This window comes from Magnolia sinica, chromosome 6 (genome assembly GCF_029962835.1).
Source record: "Magnolia sinica isolate HGM2019 chromosome 6, MsV1, whole genome shotgun sequence".
Lineage (NCBI taxonomy): Eukaryota > Viridiplantae > Streptophyta > Magnoliopsida > Magnoliales > Magnoliaceae > Magnolia > Magnolia sinica.
In genome coordinates this window covers 44,206,599-44,227,061 of record NC_080578.1, presented here as the reverse complement: position 1 = coordinate 44,227,061, position 20,463 = coordinate 44,206,599, and the positions used below count along the sequence as shown (strand labels likewise).

The window sequence follows — 20,463 nt, the reverse complement described above, 5'->3', positions numbered from 1 at the left end:
AGTTATTCTGTCGTCGTTGACGAAGATATATCGTCTGAAATCAGTTCGGTATTCTTTTCTGGCTTAAGGTGCAGACTTTAAGTGTAGAGGTTATGGTTTTCAAGGCTTTCAATGCCAGTAAATGGTTTATTCTTGCTATGGATGAGATTTCACATGCCAAATGTTATGTTTACTTTGCGTTCCTGATATGCATGTGTTATATTGAGATTTGTGTATTCCATGTGTATGTATAAAGTACCGTATGCGTATAAATTATGAACATATGATTGCCATGATTATTTGTCGTGTACTTATGCTAGAGCTATGTACGACAACTCCTTGGTAAGAGGAATTGTCCAAATGTGTGTATTTCAACATACGTCATGTATGTTGAACTATGTATTCTAAGTGTTTGTAGAAATGTCTGAATGATCTAAAGTGTAGCATATTATACTAATCGTGGGCGTTGAGGAGCGATTCTCAACTCTCCCACTAGTGTGTATGATTTCCTTCATGCAAGTTACATTCCTTGTTGTTTAATTTCAAGTCTTACTTATGCTTAAATCCATGTTAAGTTGATATTCTTCAGATGCTTACATACCATATGATTTTAGTTGTTGTTTCATTACTATTCTCAATTGTAGATATGAATATCCGTTGTAGTGGAATGTGTGTGGGACTATGGTTAGTCCAGGAAATCAGTAATCGGCCTTAAGTTCGTGACTGAGGTTGCTTTCGCCACGAAGGACGTGATTAGACGAACCCGAGTCGTATTAGAGTTGTCGGCAGTGGTTTGGCCACACAGAGTGTTTGCGCACTCTATGTCGTTCAACCCAACGTACGCTCGTGCTAGTCAAGTTCGTCAAGTAACCCGATTGTCCGATGTATGTTCACCATGTATGGACGCTACTATTTGAATCTAGGGTACCGAACTTACCGATGACATCCTGATAACCATTGTATCTTGATCCGCTAAGACTCATGAGCCGGACATGGTGGTATGGGATACCGTGATCGAGCTGTCAGCCTATGCTGGGGTGACGAGCCTCCCCGTAGTGACCAGTGAGCAACCAAACTCGTGAGCTGATTATGGTGGTATGGGACACTATATTCGTGTTGTCGGCCTACATTGATTGGTGACGAGCCCTTTGTAGTGACCTCGAGAATGCCTGGATACCGCATTAAGGTGACGAGCCTTAGTATAGTAGCGAAGGTGTGATAGGCGTGCATTGATTGGTGATGAGCCCTTTGCAACGACCTACAACCATATGATCGTATGAGATATCTAGGACTGACAACCCTAGAATGGATCATTGTTTGGATGATGATATGAGGAAGGTATCTTAGCTTCCCAATCCTACTGTATGAAAAGGACTAATAACAACTTGGTAATCATGTTCATGACCGCATTTGCATGTGCTTTGTAAATGTGGTGCACTTTGAGGTGGTGTCATGCGTAACGGAAGATGAAGACGCTGAGGGTGTACGCGTGAGAGCACGCATCATTTTTCATACATCCTTGCATTAATAAGAGTACTTAGGACATATTTGATTATTCTGCTTTATCATTACTGCTTGATTGAATTGATAACATGTTAACCTGTGCTTTATTGTTCCACTGAGTTGATCACTCACTCCCACGTTCTGGGGCGGTGTTAAACACCCACCAGACTCTGTCTTAGTTGCTGATGTTGTAGATGTTGATGTGACTTCTGAGGCAGAGCGGGAGATTGATGATGATGAGACTGCTTTCTCTTTTATGCAGTTTTCAGACGAGTTCTAGTGAGCTTAGTTCTGATGCGCGGGATGCTGGGATTTCTTTTGGGAATTAAACGATATAATTTGATACTTGTAATTTTGATAGCAACACTTACATTTCGACCTGGTATGTGTATGTATTTCAGGAATTCGCACATGTACACATAAATTTCTTTAAGTCTTCCGCTTGCTTTCTTCACTTATCCTTGATTTATATCTGCACTTTGGCTTAATCTATTCCATGTTTTATGCGCTAATACTGATAACATACATCTATCATTGAATATGTTCCATAAGTGATGTTTTGGAACTCGGGAGCTGAGTTATGCTCGACCCCCGAATTTCAGGGCGTTACATGCATCTTGGCCCAGAGCACCGCACAGCTGAACAAGTCCCTCCACCCATTCGGCATGACCAGTCCTTGGGCTATACACAGACTGCCCAGCAGTTCCTGAGCAATTTTTTGGAGTGGCAACCGTAGACCGCATTGCAGCGCAACAAGAAAAATAGAAACTCCCCCAGGTGGAGGTTGGTCGGGCAATTCTCTAAGCCGAGGGAGAATCAAAATAACCGAGTCCGGAATATGATATCCGGACCGGATCTTAAACAATTCTTCCGCTGTCATCATTGCGGGCATTGGTCCTTTAACCCGTTCTTTGGTCTTAATCTCCTCCTCTCCACGTTCCTTAGGATCAGAACGACCGGAGGGGACCCCACGATCAGGAAGCGGATTTAATGCCTCCACTGACGCCACCAGCCGCTCTACCAGAGAGTCTACAACCCTTTGTGAATGGCGAAATAGGAGGTCCGCCTCTCCGGCAACCTCGGCCAACAGTGAGGGCGATTCCGCAGCCTAGGGAGGCTTACTGTTGGGGAAAAAATATGACAAGTCCTTGAGTCGGTCAGAAAAGTGGAAGAGTAATAAGCAATGGCTCGGACTCGTTGGATGCTGAGTCCAGATAAAGCCCAAAATCCATAAGAACGCTAGATGGAGAGACGTAGCTCGGACCGTGAGGTCCCTGACCCAGTCGTGGCCTGAGCGTCCTGAGTCACAAAGCGAAACTTCTAAGGGAGGAAGTGCACCTCAAGGGTCAATCGAAAGCCTTGAGAGGAAAGCCCAAACCGACTTAACATGAGTCGGTTCTAGAGCCGTCTGAACTTTAGTCCAACTCAAAGATTGGGTCGGCCAATAAAGTAAATGGAGAATTAAGCCATAAAACCTATCTCGGCACGATCGTGCTAAAGAGAAAAAGTCGACCGAGCTATACCACTTTATATCCAGAAGTTACCTTATAAAACTCTGGATCTCTACTTGAGATTCTCGGGTAGATAAGATTAAGATCTTCGAGAATCAAGGAGTATTGGGAAGTATGGATCCCAAGAGATTGAAATCTATCTTAATTACATAATCTACTCAAATCATGAAAACCCTATGAGGTACGACAACTTATAAATACAAGAACCTTCATGGTAAAAGGTAAGAAAAAATCTTCACCCTAAAAACTTTTTAGACCCAAATTTTGACTTAAGCATCGGATGGTCGCTTGGCAAGGCCAGGGTCACCTTTTCCTTTCTATCTGTGCAGGTTTTAAGGTTACTAAGGAGGCAAGGTGAAATCAACATCAACAGAATCCATGGAGTTTTTAATGGTGGGGATTCAATCAAGCCTTTTTCTTTTGAAGTTTTTAATGGTGGGGATTTAATTAGGCCTGTTTCTTGTAATATGGTTGACGTAAGATTTGAGTCAACTTCATCTTTGAGATCGTGCCCTAAAATGATCTTTCAAAATGGTTGGACAGAGTGACGTAAGGCACATACAAAACTGCGAGCACCACGGTCAGGGGTCCCAACCAACCCGGTGGATCCCAGCGGATTAGGTGAGATCGCGAATCCGTGACTTCATCCGGCGTTCATCCGTATTGAAAGTTTGCTTTAGTGGATTTTTTTTTTAAAATGATGCCGAACCCTAAGTGGACCATAGTATAGGTAAAAATGGTGATTGACCATTAAAAACCTTCTATTGAGCCATAAAAGCTTTGGATCAAGATGACATTTATGTGGTCTCTTCTTTGTGGGTGATCTTACCAACCGGTTGGATGGCAAATAAACATTCCGGTGGAATCTAAGTTTTTAATGGTCGGGATTCAATCACGCCAGTTTTTCTGTGGTATGTCCACCTAAGATTTGAGTCAGCGACATTTTGTGATGATGCCTAAAATGATCTTTCAAAATGGTTAGACGGCCCGGATTTAAGGCACATACATCACTGTGAGCACCACGGGCAGGTCCCATCCACCTCGGTGGATCCCGGGTCTCACCTAATCCGCTCCCGCTTCTGGAGGGGTCATACTGAATCGGGCTCGGCTCCAAAACTCCTCTCCGCTCTTCTGAAAAACCCTAAAAGAACCCTACCTGACGCGATACCATAGAAGAAGAAGAAAAATGGGGGGAAAGAAGAACAAGGGCGGGAGCACCGAATCGCTTACTGCAGCAGCAGAGGAAAATGCGTCCAAGAAGAGAAAGCTTATCCCGTCTCTGATAAAGAACAAGGAGAAGAGATCCGCCGTCCATGCCAAGCTCAAGCACGAGAAGAAGGTCGAGAAGAGAAAGCGAGCCAAACTCCGCGATGCTGCCATCGAGAAGGCCATTGAGCTCGGCGAAGAGGTCTTTTTTTTTTTCCAATTCATTTCAATTTCAGTCTATTCGGTTCCAAACGCTCCTTCTCGTTTCTGCATTTGTGTTTATTTATTTATTTTTTCTTTTTCGGTGGAATTGTTGTAGCCTCCTGCTCCGAAGATCCCTCGCACGATTGAGAACACGAGAGAGGCCGATGAGACCGTTTGCAAGCCAGATGATGAAGAGGTGCGTATTTAACTACTCCTTTCTTTCTTCTAGGGTTTTGATAATGTGCGCGTGCTTTATTGTTTACCATTCATCAACTGGAAAAAATGAGAAGAAATGGATGATAGAAAAGGATTGCTTCAATTCCAAATGGGCATCGGGGCTAGATGATCCAACGATCGGAGCCTTCCATATTGTGGGAGCTAACCTAGAATTGCCACTATAAGAATATTAGGCTGCACAGATGATTTTCGACAGTGACATGTGTAGCTGAATGTGGAACTTTAAAATGAAAAATTTCAGTGGTCCAGTCTGCTCCATGAACCAATGGGTAATTATCATCTTTTCAGTGTGGTTATAGGACCACATGCAATTCAAAGTGTTGCCAACAGGATGGACAGTTTGATCATCCGATCATCTTTGCTTGTGGGTATGCTATGGCAAAACATACTGCCGATCCTGACTTGTGCTGTTGGCAAAATGAACTTTTTTTAATGCATTCACCCACTTTCTCTTTTGTAAACCTATTTATGATATTTGGTGTGATGTGTATAAGAGGGGTTGAATGCATTAAACAAAGAGATGGAGAATTTGAGCTTCAATTTAGCTAAGTAGCTAATTGTTATGCTGGAAATAAGAAATTGTACACATGGCATTTGCCCACTTACTCTTTGGTAAACCTATGCTATTTGGTGTGATGTGTATAAGAGGGGTTGAATGCGTGAAACAAAGAGATGGGAATTTTGAGCTTCAATTTAGCTAAGTAGCTAATTGTTACGCTGGCAATAAGAAATTGCACATATGGCATACAACTAACATCAATTAAATTGTACAAATCATGAGCTTCAATTTAGATGGATTGTAAACCAAAATGTGGACCACTTTATTTACCTAAGTAGTTAATTTTTGGAAATTTGTAATTGAAGATATCCAATGCTTGTCCAAAAATCATAGGTTAGGATTGTTAAAACTTCAACCAAATATTATTTTGGTATGATGACTTATCAACTCTGGGTAGTCCTGCAGTGTGATTGGTTGGTCCAAAATTATATCTAGACTGTTCATCTGGTGGGCCTGACATAGATGGTTGGTGCAAAATAATCTTCAGCAAAGAGGTGAGGGGAACCTAACCTGACCCCTCAAGAAAACCGACAATGCATAATGTCATTTGATTCTAATATTGGGAAGCCCTGACCTATCTGAAAACAAAGCTAGTTTTACCTTTGGAGGAAGCTCTTTAACGGACTAAGACTTATTTGAAAACAAAGCTGGTTTTACCTTTGGAGGAAGTTTTGTAAGAGACTAAAATAACTGATGCACATAATTTGCCAATGCATCTGCAACTTGATTACATTCAGGATAAATGTAGAAAACTTCAATCTCCTACTCAAGCCTCAAAGTAAAAATATGGATCCACCAAGGCCAAATCATGGTTTTGAATATCAATATTGGTGGGCATATAGCCCTAGCAAAAAACCGATACATTACGACACCTTACATTCCTGAAGAGATTTGGTAAGAGATAGCCCTACAACAGTTGGGTGGAAGAAAAAAATTGAAAAAAAAAGAGGGTAAGTGAGGGTTTTGAAAACAATGGTGTAAAGAGTTACACAAGTGTATTGGTCTGACTGATACACCTACAAAATATCAGTATGAGACAGGCCAATACGGTGCAAAGTTTTTAGATCGGGTTCACAAAACCACATATCATGTATCGTACTGGCCCAATACTGATATGATATGGGCATATTGGCTTGTACGCTATTGATAGACCAAATTAGAGGTGGGCATCGAGTCAAGTCGGACTGGATTGAGTCCAACTCGACTCGTTCGAAATTTTCAATGAACTGACCTGAACTTGATCCGATTCGGGACCGAGTTCGGGTCATCTAACTCGATCCGATCCATTGCATTGCTGGCCTGACCCGAACCGAGTCCGACTCGGTCAGGGAAACCGAGTCAGATCGGGTTGGGTACGGTTCGGATTGAGTCTTCTATTTTAGTCAAAATTGAAGAAAACATCCCATAGGGCACAAATCTAGAGCATAAATCTAAGAATTGAAGTTTCTTAGGCCTAAATCCAGGGTTTCTGATAGCAGAAATCGTCGCATTTATGCTCAAAATCCACGAAGAAACACATGCATTGTAGTGATTCGAACCAATAAAGATTGGAGAAATGACGAGATTTGAATTACCGTGAGATCCAAGCCGTCGATTGGTGAGATTTTGCATTCGGACAGTGCGATGAGATTCAAATCCCTTTCCCATCGTTTGGGGATATTTCGCTCTTTGGCCTTGGTCGGAACGAGATCTCTTGAAATTGCAAATGGGTTTAAACTTCGAGCAGTTTTCTCTGCATCAGATTGACAAAAATGGAGTCATGGGGCTAGAGAGGCTTAGAACAGTTGGATTCCGGACATGTGTGAGTGGTTTAACGATTTCTTGTGAAAATGTTCCCGCCTGGTGTAACTCTTTTGCCTCCAACTGTTTTTTTTTTTCTGAATTTTTTAAAAATAAAATAATATGATTTTCACCATTAAAAAATTCATAGGGCCCACCATTATGTTTATTTTCCATCCAATCTGTTAATAAGGTCACAACTACATGGATGAAGAGGAAAAACAAATTTCATATTGATTTGAAACTTCTGTGACCCCTAAAAGAGTTTCAATGGTAGATGTTCAACCCCCCACTGATTTTTGCAATGTGGTCCACTTGATCTTTAGATCTGTCTTATTTTTCGGCTTAAGGCTTGAGACGAGCCCGCCAAATGGATGGACGGTTTGGATATAACACATACCTCATGGGACCCATAGAACTTGTTGACGTTAATACACCAGGTGGTGCATGGTACACTTGCCCATCCGACTTCCTCACGTCTGTCAGGAGTCAGACTCAAAAGTTAGAGGAAGCTTGCGTACCGAGTAACTCAGTACCATAAGCGTACATAGTAAACTATGTGGGTCCCACCATGATGTATTTATTTTATCCACTCCTTCCATACATTTTATAAATTTATTTTATTTTCAGGTACTAAAAAACAATTATATACAAAGCTCAAATGGGCCACACCGTAAGAAACAGTGTGAATTGAACATCTACCATTGAAAATTCTTTGGGGCGACAGAAGTTTTGGATCAAGCTGATATTTGTATTTTCCCTTCATCCATGTCCTTCTGATATTATGAACAAGTCGGATGACAAATAAATGTCACTCTGGGCCCTAGGAAGGTTTCAACGGTGGAAATCATTATTCCCACTATTTCCTGTGGCATGGCCCCACTTGAGCTTTGGGCATGTTTCAATTTTGGTCTCAACTGCTAAAATGAGATAGAAAAACTGATGGACGGCGTGGATAAACAACATGAATTCATGGTGGGCCCAACATAGTTTCCAAGTCAGAACGGTGCTCGAGGCGCCGATTGAGATGACTGAGGAGACAGATTGTCTACTCCCGCTGCTACCAGCCAATGGCTAGTGGTCGATGCTCGGTGGACCCCACCATGATGTATTTATTTCATCCATGCCGTCCATCTATTTTTCTAGATCATTTTATTGTATTAAACAAAAAATGAGGTATATCCCAATCTCAAGTGGACAACATTACAGGAAGCATTGTTGAATGAACGTTGTGTGGATCGAATTGGATCGGATTCGATCCAATCGGATCGAATCAGTCCAGATTGACCATTGATCCGAACTCGATCGATGTACGGTCGAATCTGAGTGGGCCTACTCGATCCGACCCGATCGTGGCCTTCGGATTAGATCGGATCGGGTCGGATTATGCCCAACTCTAGACCAAATAGCCCAAGGACTCCCTAGCCCCTTTAACCATAGATCATCTATCTGTTTTGAGTCACATTCTACTATAACTTTCTGTCAAAAGAGGCACGTAATCTCAGGCCACCCAATAAGGCCCTGATTTAAGCAACTGAATTGGAACATTACCCAAGATAGTGGGAAAATGCAAAGATGTAGTCACCCTTGTCATGATGTAAAATTTCACCACCTCCGCTATTACATGGATTCTCTCTTGATTTTCATCCACATTTAATTTTAACTCTTGAAGGGTAGGGTTAAGGCATCTGGTAAGCATCATGTGCTCAGCTTGAACAGGCTTAATTGGAACATTTAGGCCCTGTTTGTTAAATCAGAAGTCCAAAGCCTGAATATGAAATTTGAAACCTAAGTCGAAAAACTTGTTTGTTAACTGTTTGAAAGAAGTGTTAAAGTCTGAAAATTAAATATTGAATCGCAAACAACCTGTTTGTTAACAAACATCTGAAATGCCTGAAATCTGTTAATTTGACACATTTGCCCTTGTCCCATAGGAATAGTCGTGATTGAATCCCTATAATTAAAAACTTAATGGATTTAACTAGAATGTTTTTTTTTTTTTTTTGGCCATCCAACCAGTTCATAAGGTCATAAAGATATAGATGAAGAGACCACACAAATATCACCTTAATCTAAATCTTTTCGAGCCCACGAGAAAATTTTAATGGTCAATTACCACTATTTCCTATGCTATGGTCCATCTGAGATTTGGATCTGCTTCATTTTTTGGATGATGCCCTAAAATGAGCTTTCAATATAGATGGACAATGTGGATGTAGTCACATAGATAATGGTGGGCCCCACAATTAGGGGTCCCACCCACCTCGGTGGATCCAGGGACGCAAATTGCCTGTTGACGATGTTATTAGCCCTTAGCTAATAGACGGTGTTGTGTGGTCCCCAACATGATGTTTTTTATCCATGTCGTCCATCCATTTTAGGGAATGATCCCAAAAATGAGGAAGATCCAAATCTCATGTGGACCACATCATAGGAAATAGTGGTGATTGAACGCCCACCATTAAAAGCTTCTTGGTGACCTCAATAGTTTTGACTGAAGTTGATATTTGTGTTTTCCCTTCATCCAAGTCTATGTGACCCAATCAACAGGTTGGATGGTAAGTAAACATTACAGTGGGCCCTAGGAAGTTTTTAATGGTGGGCGCTCAATTACCACTGTTTTCTTGTGGTGTGATCCACTTGAGATTTGAATCTGTCTCATTGTTGGGCTCATACCATAAAATGATATGAAAAAAAATAGATGGATGGTGTGGATAAAACACATATATCATGGTGGGGCCCATAGAGCACTATCCAGTACCCACTAGGCGTGGCTACTAGGCAATCCACGTCTGGATCGGAGATCCACTGAACCCACGCCCCCAAATTCGAGAAGCAGATTGGGTGGTGTGCTTTGTGTTGTGTTGACGTCACCAAATTTTGTGAGCCCCACCATGGTGTATGTGTTATATCCACACTATACATCCATTTGAAGACATCATTTTAGGTCAAGAGCCAAAAAGTGAGCCAAATCCAAAGCTCAAGTGAACCACAAAACAGGAAGCGATGGGGTCAATGATTCCTACTGTTGAAACCTTCATGTGAGACCCGCCATGATGTTTATTCGTCATCCAACGTGTTCATGGGGTCACAAAGACTTGGATGAAGGGAAAAAACAAATTTCAGATTGATTCAAAACTTCTATGGCCCCTAATAAGTTTTTAATGGTAGACGTTCAATCTCCCTTGCTTTCTGTGGTGTGGTCCACTCGAGCTTTGGATCTGCCTCAATTTTGGGCCTATGCCCTAAAAGTATCTCGTAAAATGGGCAAACGGTGTGGATATAACACATACATCATGGTGGAGCCCACAAAACTTGGTCACATCAACACGCACACCACGCAATCTGTTTCCCAAAGCCGTCAGGGATTGGGGACCGGAGATGGACGATCTTGTCAAGGGCTTTGTGGGGGCCTACTTGGATGTATATGTTTTATCTACATCGTCCACCCATTTTCCCATACCATTTTAGGGCATACGACTAAAAATGAGGCAGATATATATAAGGCTCAAGTGGGCCACATCACAAGAAACAATGGCAATTGGGAGCCTACTGTTAAAAAATTCTTGGGGCCACAGAAGGCTTTGATCAAGCTGATATTTGCGTTTTCTCTTCATCCAGGTCTGTGTGACCTTATCAAGAGGTTAGATGGCAAATAAAACTCACAGTGGACCCTAGGAAGGTTTCAAGGGTAGTTGGTCAATTCCCGCCGCTTTGTGGTGTGGTCCACTTGAGCTTTGGATGTGCCTCTTTTTTTGGGTTCATGCTCTAGAATGATCTAGAAAAGTTGACGGACGGTGTGGATCTAACACAAATCATGGTGGCGCCAGAGAAGTTCCACACGTTAAACATTGGATTCTGTATTACCCGATCTATTCGGAAATCTCCATCACAATGCGCAGGCGCAATTTTGGAAGTAAAAAAAAAAAAATGTTTTAAAAAGGATTTGTGGAGCGCATTCTATATTCCCCATTAAGCTAGACCTCTATCACAGAAAAAAATTCTGATAAAATCATGGAGTGTTTTCTGGATTCAAACAATACTTAACGTGGAACACTTTTAGGGTTCCGCATTACGTAATTTTTTTCAGTGTCAACAAACAAGTCCTTATATACCTTAAATCAAGTCTCTTCAGAAGCCTGCACTCTCTAGCAAAAGTTCTTTTTTATTTTTTATTTTATTTTTATTCTCAACAGATTTTACCCAAAAAAATAATTTTGCAAATGGATGCATGAATGGAAAGAGTAATGACCTCCAAATAAATGTATTACACTCTTTCCAAATTTCCTGTACAATAAATAAAGGAAGAACGTAAATACACCACTTCAGTTGGTCTGAATGACCATGTAAGATGGTTCTTCTTCTTCCTTTTTTCTATCCAAATGCAAGTAGCTGCTTTTGTGATTACCATGTAATGCCTTTTATGTACAGTTGTTTGCAGGAAATGATGCAGATGAATTCAGTTTGGTTCTTAAACGAGAATGTACTCCAAAGATACTGATCACTACATGTCGGTTCAATTCTAGTGTATGTTCCTGTTTATTCCTTCGTTTTCCTTGTCGAATGTTGTCCCATCATTACACAAATTTATTTGAATTGTGTAACATCATCGAAATTCTTTCTAGAACTTTGCTGTCTTTATTGTTAATTTTATGATTTTGCTTGATTTGCAGAGGGGTCCTGCCTTTATTGCGGAGCTGTTATCTGTGATCCCAAATGCACACTACTATAAAAGAGGAACCTATGACTTGAAAAAGGTACTGCCCTTTTCAAGGTGGCATGTTGTATGGTTTCACTGTAATTGTTGAACCTCATATTACAGATATGTTATTATTTCCTTTTCTCCATCTTTCTGCAGATTGTAGAATATGCAACCAATAAAGAGTTCACCTCAATTATTGTTGTCCACACCAACCGTAGGGAACCTGGTTAGTATTATTCCTTTGAAACAACAAACCATTTAGAAGACCGTACACAAGCAACCTTTGTTAACATCAACAAAGTGATGATGTTTCTTGCATCTTACCAAGGAAACTGGTTTGTATCATTCCTTGTTAAGATAATAAAAGATTAGTTCAAAATGCTATTATGATGACTTCATCAATAATAATGCATTAATGTTGCCATAGTGCACTCCATGGAAGTTCAACAAAGTGCAGGCCCCACTGTACACTGCATATTTATTTGCTGATAATGGCCACTGATGCAGAGGGCCCAATAATTCTGTTGATTGGAACATCCTGACTGTCTGGTCAATGTGGTTTTTGATGGTTAAAATTGGACGATTTCTCCTTGTACTTCCATATCCTTGTCCACTTGCATGGTTAACTCGTCAAACAACTACCGAAGTCTGGTAGCCTTTGTTCTTCGGTTACAGCTCATGCTTGCATAGGTGCCAGTGAACCCAATCACTATGCATAGTTGCCACATATACACTGATTCTTTTCCTAGGTGTGGTTGGTGGTGCTCCAGGAAAACTGTGCACCGTAGTAACATTTCTCAACTTAGATTTTGTTATTTGAGTTTCAGGTAATGATTGTAGTTGCATCTATTTTTGAGTGAAACAATAACAATCCTGGAGCATTTTATGAGGTTAAAATGTTCTCAAAGTTACATCTTCTGCTGTATTCTCATGCTTCCATTGGATCCCCAGACGTAGTGGTCATTTATTATTTTGAGCATTCAATCTTTAACTTCTAATGGTTGTTTTTGTAGATGCACTTCTAATTATGGGCTTACCAAATGGACCTACTGCACATTTTAAACTCTCAAGACTAGTACTACGCAAAGATATTAAGGTGGGTAGATTTACAGATGTTTTTAAGTATAGGTTTGTCCTCTCTAAAGCAAGCAACATGAAATGAATGAGTAAATTGTTTTGCCTTCTGAAAATTTGTGAGTACCTTAATGACTTGTTTGGATTCTGGTAAAGCATAGGAAAGTCTTGGGAAACCTTATTTCCGGTCACCTGTGGGAAAGGAAACATTGTTTTCCGTGTTTGTTTCTCAACAAGTTTTTTGTACGAATTTAGGATCTATTTTCAAATTTGTTGTTTGGGAGAACAAAAAATAAAAAAAAATAAAAATCCTTACAAATTCTAGGTAGTAAGTAGCACATGCCAAATTAGCATATGTGCACATGTGGATGCTTGAAGATGAATAGTAGCACATATGGCATATGTGGCATATGTGGGCGCTTGAAGTTGAATTGTGGCACATGTGGTACATGTGAGGTGCTTGAAGTTGTATGGTACTACGGTGGCACATTTGGCATGTGAGCACTTGAAGCTAGATGTTTGCACTTGTGCACATTGGCACATGTGGCATGTTTGGAGTGATTGGACATGGACAATAGCATGTGGCACATTGGCGCATGTGGAGTGCTTTGGCGTAGGAGTAGATGTATGGTGGTACATGTGGCACATTCGCACGTGGGGTGCAAGGGAACTGGACGATGTCACATGAGGCACATTAGCACACGTGGATAGTTTGCACACGTGGGATGCAAGAGAAGATGGATGGTGATATGTGTCACATGAGCAAATGTTACACATGTTGGGGGCATATCCGAAGATGGACTATGACTCATTTGACACATTAGCACATGTGGGGGGATTGAAGATGGATGGTGGCACATTCAGGCTTAACCCTTAGGAAACTCATTTTCCTTCCAACATAGAGAATGCCTTTTTTAGGGGTGGAGGTGGCAAAATAGATTTGAAGATGGAAAGTGGGAAATGGTGTTTCCCACAAATTCCCACAAGGAAAGGCTCCACAAAAAATGGAAAGTAAGTTTCATGGGAAACAATGTTTCTTTTCTTTTCCTTTCCTTTCCATGAATCCAAATAGGCCCTAAAACAATTGGTTTTCCTTATCCTGTTGTGCAAAAAGTTGTCTTTATGCCTCTCAAAATAAATAAATAAATAAATGAATAAGTAAATAAAAAAATAATAATTGTCTTTATGTTTTCACAAAACCAACATACAAACTTTACATGAGTTGGAATGGGATCTGGCCAGCCTCCATGCTCTTCCTGTTATTCACTCCTAATTCTTCAGGGTTGCCCATGGAATACCTGTGCAAACATGCATGCTGGTTATACATTGTAACCATGATTCTCTTTCCAAAAGCCCGATTGCCGAGTTTGAATGCAGATTTTGTGGACCTAGGTTTGAGCCACAGCACCATGGGAACTTGTGATGCAATTTTCCAGCTTACAAGAAATCACTTTCTTTCATGCAGTCTTGTGTATCCTCTATTAATGGTCTAATGACCATGGCAAGGTGTCCCGTATCGGTATCGGTTGGCGTAACAGTGACCTCCAAAACCGATACGGATACGGGAGCGTAACGGTGATACGGGGGCGTAACGGCCCGTAACGGCGCAAATTTTTTTTTTTGCCAAAAAAATATGAAAAAATACGGATTAAATCCGGAATATTCTAAGCATTCCAAATATGCATTCATTTATAAATTGGAACATGTTTATGGTGGTGTAACGGTCCACTCTTTGGTGAGAAGTTGTATCGGACTGTCTGATGAATTTATGAACCAGATAACCTGAATTTGACTACAAAATTCATATATTTAATTTTCTAACTATCTACTATCTATGATAGATATATTAGAATGAATGTAATATGAAAATATCTTACATTTAGGTGTTTGCAATTATTTTTGAGGGCCAAAATTCATGCGTAAATAGAAAAAAATATAAAATGGCACCCCAAATATGTAAAATGCACATTAACATGTTCTACTATGATTAACACATCATATGACATCATTAAAACAGCAAAAGAATCATTAAAAAATGATTTTTCGAATTTTCAAAAAAAGGGCCGAAATAAATGCGTAAATAGAAAAAAATATAAAAAATATATAAAATGGCACCCCAAATATGTAAAATACACATTAACATATTCTACTATGATTAACACATCATATGACATCATTAAAACAGCAAAAGAATCATTAAAAAATGATTTTTCGAATTTTCAAAAAAAGGGCCGAAATAAATGCGTAAATAGAAAAAATATAAAAAAAATATAAAATGGCACCCCAAATATGTAAAATGCACATTAACATGTTCTACTATGATTAACACATCATATGACATCATTAAAACAGCAAAAGAATCATTAAAAAATGATTTTTCGAATTTTCAAAAAAAGGGCCAAAATAAATGCGTAAATAGAAAAAAATATAAAATGGCACCCCAAATCTGTAAAATGCATATTAACATGTTCTACTATGATTAACACATCATATGGCATCATTAAAACAGCAAAAGAATCGTTAAAAAATGATTTTTCGAATTTTTAAAAAAAGGGCCAAAATAAATGCATAAATAGAAAAAAATATAAAAAATATATAAAATGGCACCCCAAATCTGTAAAATGCACATTAACATGTTCTACTATGATTAACACATCATATGACGTCATTAAAACAGCAAAAGAATCATTAAAAAATGATTTCTCGAATTTTCAAAAAAAGGGCCAAAATAAATGCGTAAATAGAAAAAAATATTAAAAAAATATAAAATGGCACCCCAAATCTGTAAAATGCACACTAACATGTTCTACTATGATTAACACATCAAATGGCACAATTAAAACAGCAAAACAACCATTAAAATTTGATTTTTCGAATTTTAAAAAAAGGGGCCAAAATTCATGCGTAAATAGAAAAAAATATTAAAAAATTATTAAATGGCACCCCAAATCTGTAAAATGTACATTAACATGTTCTACTATGATTAACACATCATATGACATGATTATAACAGCAAAACATATTAAAAAAAGTATAAATAGCTATTTTGACGAATTTCTGAAAAATGGCCCACCGAGCTTTGATTCAAAAAAATTTGTAATATAATGTGTTTTTATCTCAAATACCTAGCTAAGGTTGGTCGAAATTAGTAGTAGGAGTGAAAAACAGTTTGGAAGCAAGAGGTTTCAAAAAAAGGGCAAAAAATGAGCTAAAAATGAAAAAAAAAAAGTTACCGTTACGGCCGTTACACCCCGTAACGGGCCCGAAATCACTTTCTTTCATGCAGTCTTATGTATCCTCTATTAATGGTCTAATGACCATGGGGATCTTTTAAATCTAGAGGGTTCCCCTCCAAACTAGCCTAGCTTCACATTTCGTGATGTCTGACATCTCTATAAGCTTTTTAAGTCCTTATGCTGATTGTCCCATTTTTTTCAAATGCTTTTTTGAAACCATTAATCTGCTAAAGCTTTTTATTCACTCAAGTTTTATATGTTCATATGGGACCTCCAAAAAACTGTCATGTAAAACCCCCATAAGTAAACACTTGTTTCCTGAACTACGAAGCTTTAGCTTGAAGCATTTTGGTCCATATGCAAAATGGTATTGAATATTTCATTGCTATGTGATGCTATGCTTCATATTTTACAGTAAACAGAACTGTAGATGTTAATGGGTTGCGTGAGCTACTGTATGGTGCTTGTAACTTCAGCTCATTTTACTTCTTGCTGATTATTAATGTATTAAGAGGCTGTCTGTCATGCTTGCTGAGTTGATGTTACTTGCTGACATTGTAGAATAACTAATGACGGACATCTTACCTTATCGTCACACTTTATATTTGAGGGTACCACAAAACAACAAATTGAATTATAGAACTTGATTACCATTCTTTAAGTAACCATGTTAAAGGGATGGCTTTAACATCCTATTAGTAATTTCAAGTATCGATATGAAAGTTGGACAGGTAGTAGGTTTCAATAGCTTAATTGGCTTTCATAATCTTACTTGAAGGAGATGATGTTTACTTACTTAGTTTATCTGCATGACTTGCAGAATCATGGCAATCCAACAAGCCATATGCCTGAGCTAGTATTGAACAACTTCACAACACGTCTTGGTCATCGTATTGGGAGGTGACTATTTGTTCATTTAGTTTGTATGCAATCAAATCTAATACTACCAGTAAAAGTATGATTCCTGCTTTGAAAATCACCGTCTATTTTAAAATTTTAATCATTCACAAAGATCACAACAGTTACAGGCTGTCTATGAGCATTTTTAACTGTAAAGTTGTGCATTTTGAAAACTGCGCTAAGATTACTGCCACCATTATCGGACGGTGGGAAATGTCCGTGCACCGACTCTTGGTGCACACTGGGTACAATCTTTCCCTTCACAAAAATATTACTATTGAGGGAACTTTAGTTTAAGTGTTTAAACCTTGTTTTGACCAATTTTTTGTTTGTTGTATGTGTCTTATCATTAGGTTGATACAATCAATGTTCCCTCAAGATCCGAACTTTCGTGGTCGGCGAGTTGTAACCTTCCACAACCAGCGTGACTTTATATTCTTTCGCCACCACAGGTGTGCTCCTATTTTGTGACAATAGTTGATTTTCATGTTTATGTTGTTCAAGCATTTCCTATGATTGCTCTCCATTTCAAGTGTTTTGATAATGGGCAAGCATTGTTCTGACACAAGATTTGTTAATAATTAAAAATCTGGTTTACATCATTGTTGTTTCTTTTATGGAACTAGGTACATTTTCGAAAGCAAGGAAAGCAAGAAAAGTGACTCAAAAGTCAAGGCAGCGACGAGTGGAAAGGCCAAGGGCTCCAAGGGCGAGGACGTCCCTCAAGAGAATGTGATCGCACGCCTTCAGGTACCGATTTGTCTTGACCATTCGTAACTTTTGAAATGATAGTGGAACAATAGAACGGGATTTGTGTAGCCAACCCAGTTTGTTGGGACGAAGCTTAGATGACAGCAGCAGCGTTGATTCATAGGTTTTGAAAATAGCTGGTTTGTTCCACTATTTGCATTTTTATTTGCAATTGTCAATGCTGATCAAATAATTTTGTCTTGCTCTAAACTATCTTCAAGTTTGATTAGTGGAAAGCTCAGTAAAGTATGATATTGGGATATTGCTATATGCTTAGTCCCTGTATGGTTGCCACTTAAAAATTATTTCATATCATTTTAGTTGACATTAAATTTTTATAGCAATTTGACCAAAAACTAGCTACTTAATGTGGAATTTACATTCGGGTACCTTTTTCAAAAAGGTTTTCAATAAGCGACCCTAAGTAATTATCATCGGAGTACATTCCCATTAAATTTCTTAATGGAAGTTCGGGTTGGCGATGCGAGCAAAGGGTGTTGGTAGCGTGGGTGAACCCTACTGTGATGTTTATGTGAATTCCAACCTGACAGCCAGGTGTGTCACCCCATGTTAGGCCCAGGGCGCAAAAATCAGCCCCATCCATTATTCGGGTGGACTAGACAATTGGAAATAGTGTATAGGGCAACCCTCACCCTCCAAACTATTTCTCTTCTTGTGGCCCACCTGAATCAAAGATGTGCTTGCTTTTTGGGCCCTGGGCCTAAATTTTGGTGTGGCATCTAATGATTGGAGTGGATTTCAAAGGTGAAGGTCTCTCTCCTAACTGTTTCCTTTTATGTGGCTGGAATGAATCATAGGTCAACCTGATTTTATTTTATTTTTTGCTCGGGGCCTATCGTGTGATTACACATCTAATGGTTGGAGTGGATCTCACGGGCATATCAAGGCGGACCACTCAAAATGCAAGGTTGCGCCTCTTGTAAAATTCCCTTTGAATATGTTATGTTCTAAAACAATTGCAAGAGGGATGCTGCCTTTGATTTCACTGTAATGCGTATGTGAAATCAACTCTGACCGTTGGATGTGTGATCCCACATTAGGCCTAGGGCCAAAAAATCAGGCTGAGTTGTGATTCAGGTGGGCCACACCGAAGGAAATGGTTGGGAAGAGAGATGTCCACCCTTGATTTTTACAGGGCACACTGTGATGATTACATGAAATCTACTAGATGGCACACTAAAATTTATGCATGGGACCCAAACACCTGGCCCATCCGTGATTCACGCGGGCTATACCAAGGGAAACATTTTGGTGAGGGTTGCCCTGTACACTTTCCAATCATTTGGTCCACCTGAATCAAGGATGATGCTGATTTTTGGGCCATAGTCCTAACATGGGGTGACAGTGACACACTTGCTGGTCGGGGGTGGATTTGACCCAAGCATCACAGTGGGGCCCACCCGAGCCATGGATCACCTTTGCTGGCATCGGCCAACCCCAACTTCTGTAAGTAATCTAAGGAAGGTATTCCGACGATACTTAAATTAATAGGGTATCTTATTGAAATATTTTTTGAAAAGGGTACATGAATGTAAATTCCATATTATGTTGGTAGTTTTTTGTAAAATTCCCATTTTATATTAGAGATAATAATTTGTACAAGTTATGGGTTATCAAGATTATTTTTAATCCTTACCCAAAATCTCTAATACATAATTACAATGAACTAAAATGAGATGAACTCATGTTTAAGTGTCAACCAAACAGGGCCTTAATGTAACCAGATGTTATGTTAATCTCTATAAGCTGTTTGTTATTTTTCTTGTAATAATTTTATCATGGCATTGAGGTATATGATAGGATAGTCTCTTATTTGGATTACATACTCTTTCCAGAGTGGAATACTATGTCATACCTTGTTTTTCTCCCAACTTGCAGGAGTGTGGCCCACGCTTTACACTGAAGTTGATCAGCCTACAGCATGGGACATTTGATACAAAAGGTGGGGAATTTGAGTGGGTTCACAAGGTAATGAATTAGATAACTGTGCCTTTTGTCTGGTAGTATAGGCTGATTCCCCCCCCCCACACACACTTTCAGTATTGAAAGGCCTTTTTTATTTTTTTTAATTTTTTAATTTTAATTTTTTTTTATTATTATTATTATTATTTTACTTCTTTTCATCTGTTCTCTTATGTAATTAACTTATTTGCTTCCTTTTGCTAGGCGGACATGGACACCAGTCGCAGGAGATTTTTCTTATGAGTTGCGTCAACATTTTTTTTCCCCCCTTACGAGTTGCGTCGACAATATGTTTTTTTCACTGAGTTGCTTGGTGGCAGGGGAGAGGATTGTTTTCAAGGTCAAAGATCTGTAATTGCATATATATATATATATATATATATATCCTTGGTATGGGCGCATAGGTCATTGTTGAATGTTTTGTAGCCAGATCTTGCATGGGCTCTGAGCACTCTCTTAGCTTCCATTCTAATTAAATAACAATGCAATTTATGCAAGTAATTTTTGTATTTTCATCTTTATGCGATTTGATTGTTTTGTATTGTAGTCAATGTTTTAGCACTTGAACCTGTTTCTTTTTCTTTCTTTCTTTCTTTTCTTTTTGTGTGTGTGAGTGTGGACTGGTCCTGCTTCAGAATAGGTATGTAAACCTCAGTTCGGCTAATGGTGGTAAACAGTGTGGACTAGTCCTGTTTGATACTTTTGAAAATTCCTCAAATATTGGTTGTTTTTGGATTTGCTTAGTTCAGTAAAGTAGTTTTGGTGCTGTAGTGTGATATAGTTCACATCATACACTCTGCAGTAATATTTTATCTTTGGGTTGATGATAAGATAGAGCCA

The 20,463-nt window shown here is 39.2% G+C and overlaps 1 protein-coding gene across 2 annotated transcripts; it reads left to right on the top strand.

Moving 5' to 3' along the window:
* The first annotated feature begins 4,040 nt into the window (after nucleotides 1–4,040).
* Nucleotides 4,041–20,174, top strand: LOC131248718 (uncharacterized). Of its 2 annotated transcripts, none has more exons than XM_058249135.1 (11): nucleotides 4,041–4,401; nucleotides 4,519–4,599; nucleotides 11,410–11,505; nucleotides 11,652–11,735; nucleotides 11,837–11,906; nucleotides 12,694–12,776; nucleotides 16,811–16,890; nucleotides 17,244–17,342; nucleotides 17,517–17,640; nucleotides 19,540–19,603; nucleotides 19,828–20,174. In XM_058249135.1, the coding sequence occupies exons 1-11, from the start codon at nucleotides 4,180–4,182 to the stop codon at nucleotides 19,926–19,928; spliced, it is 1,104 nt and encodes a 367-aa protein (XP_058105118.1). In that variant the 5' UTR covers nucleotides 4,041–4,179; the 3' UTR covers nucleotides 19,929–20,174. The 2 variants fall into 2 exon arrangements, with proteins under 2 accessions (XP_058105118.1, XP_058105119.1); XM_058249136.1 differs by having other exon boundaries at nucleotides 4,046–4,401; nucleotides 19,540–19,629.
* Nucleotides 20,175–20,463: the final 289 nt, after the last annotated feature.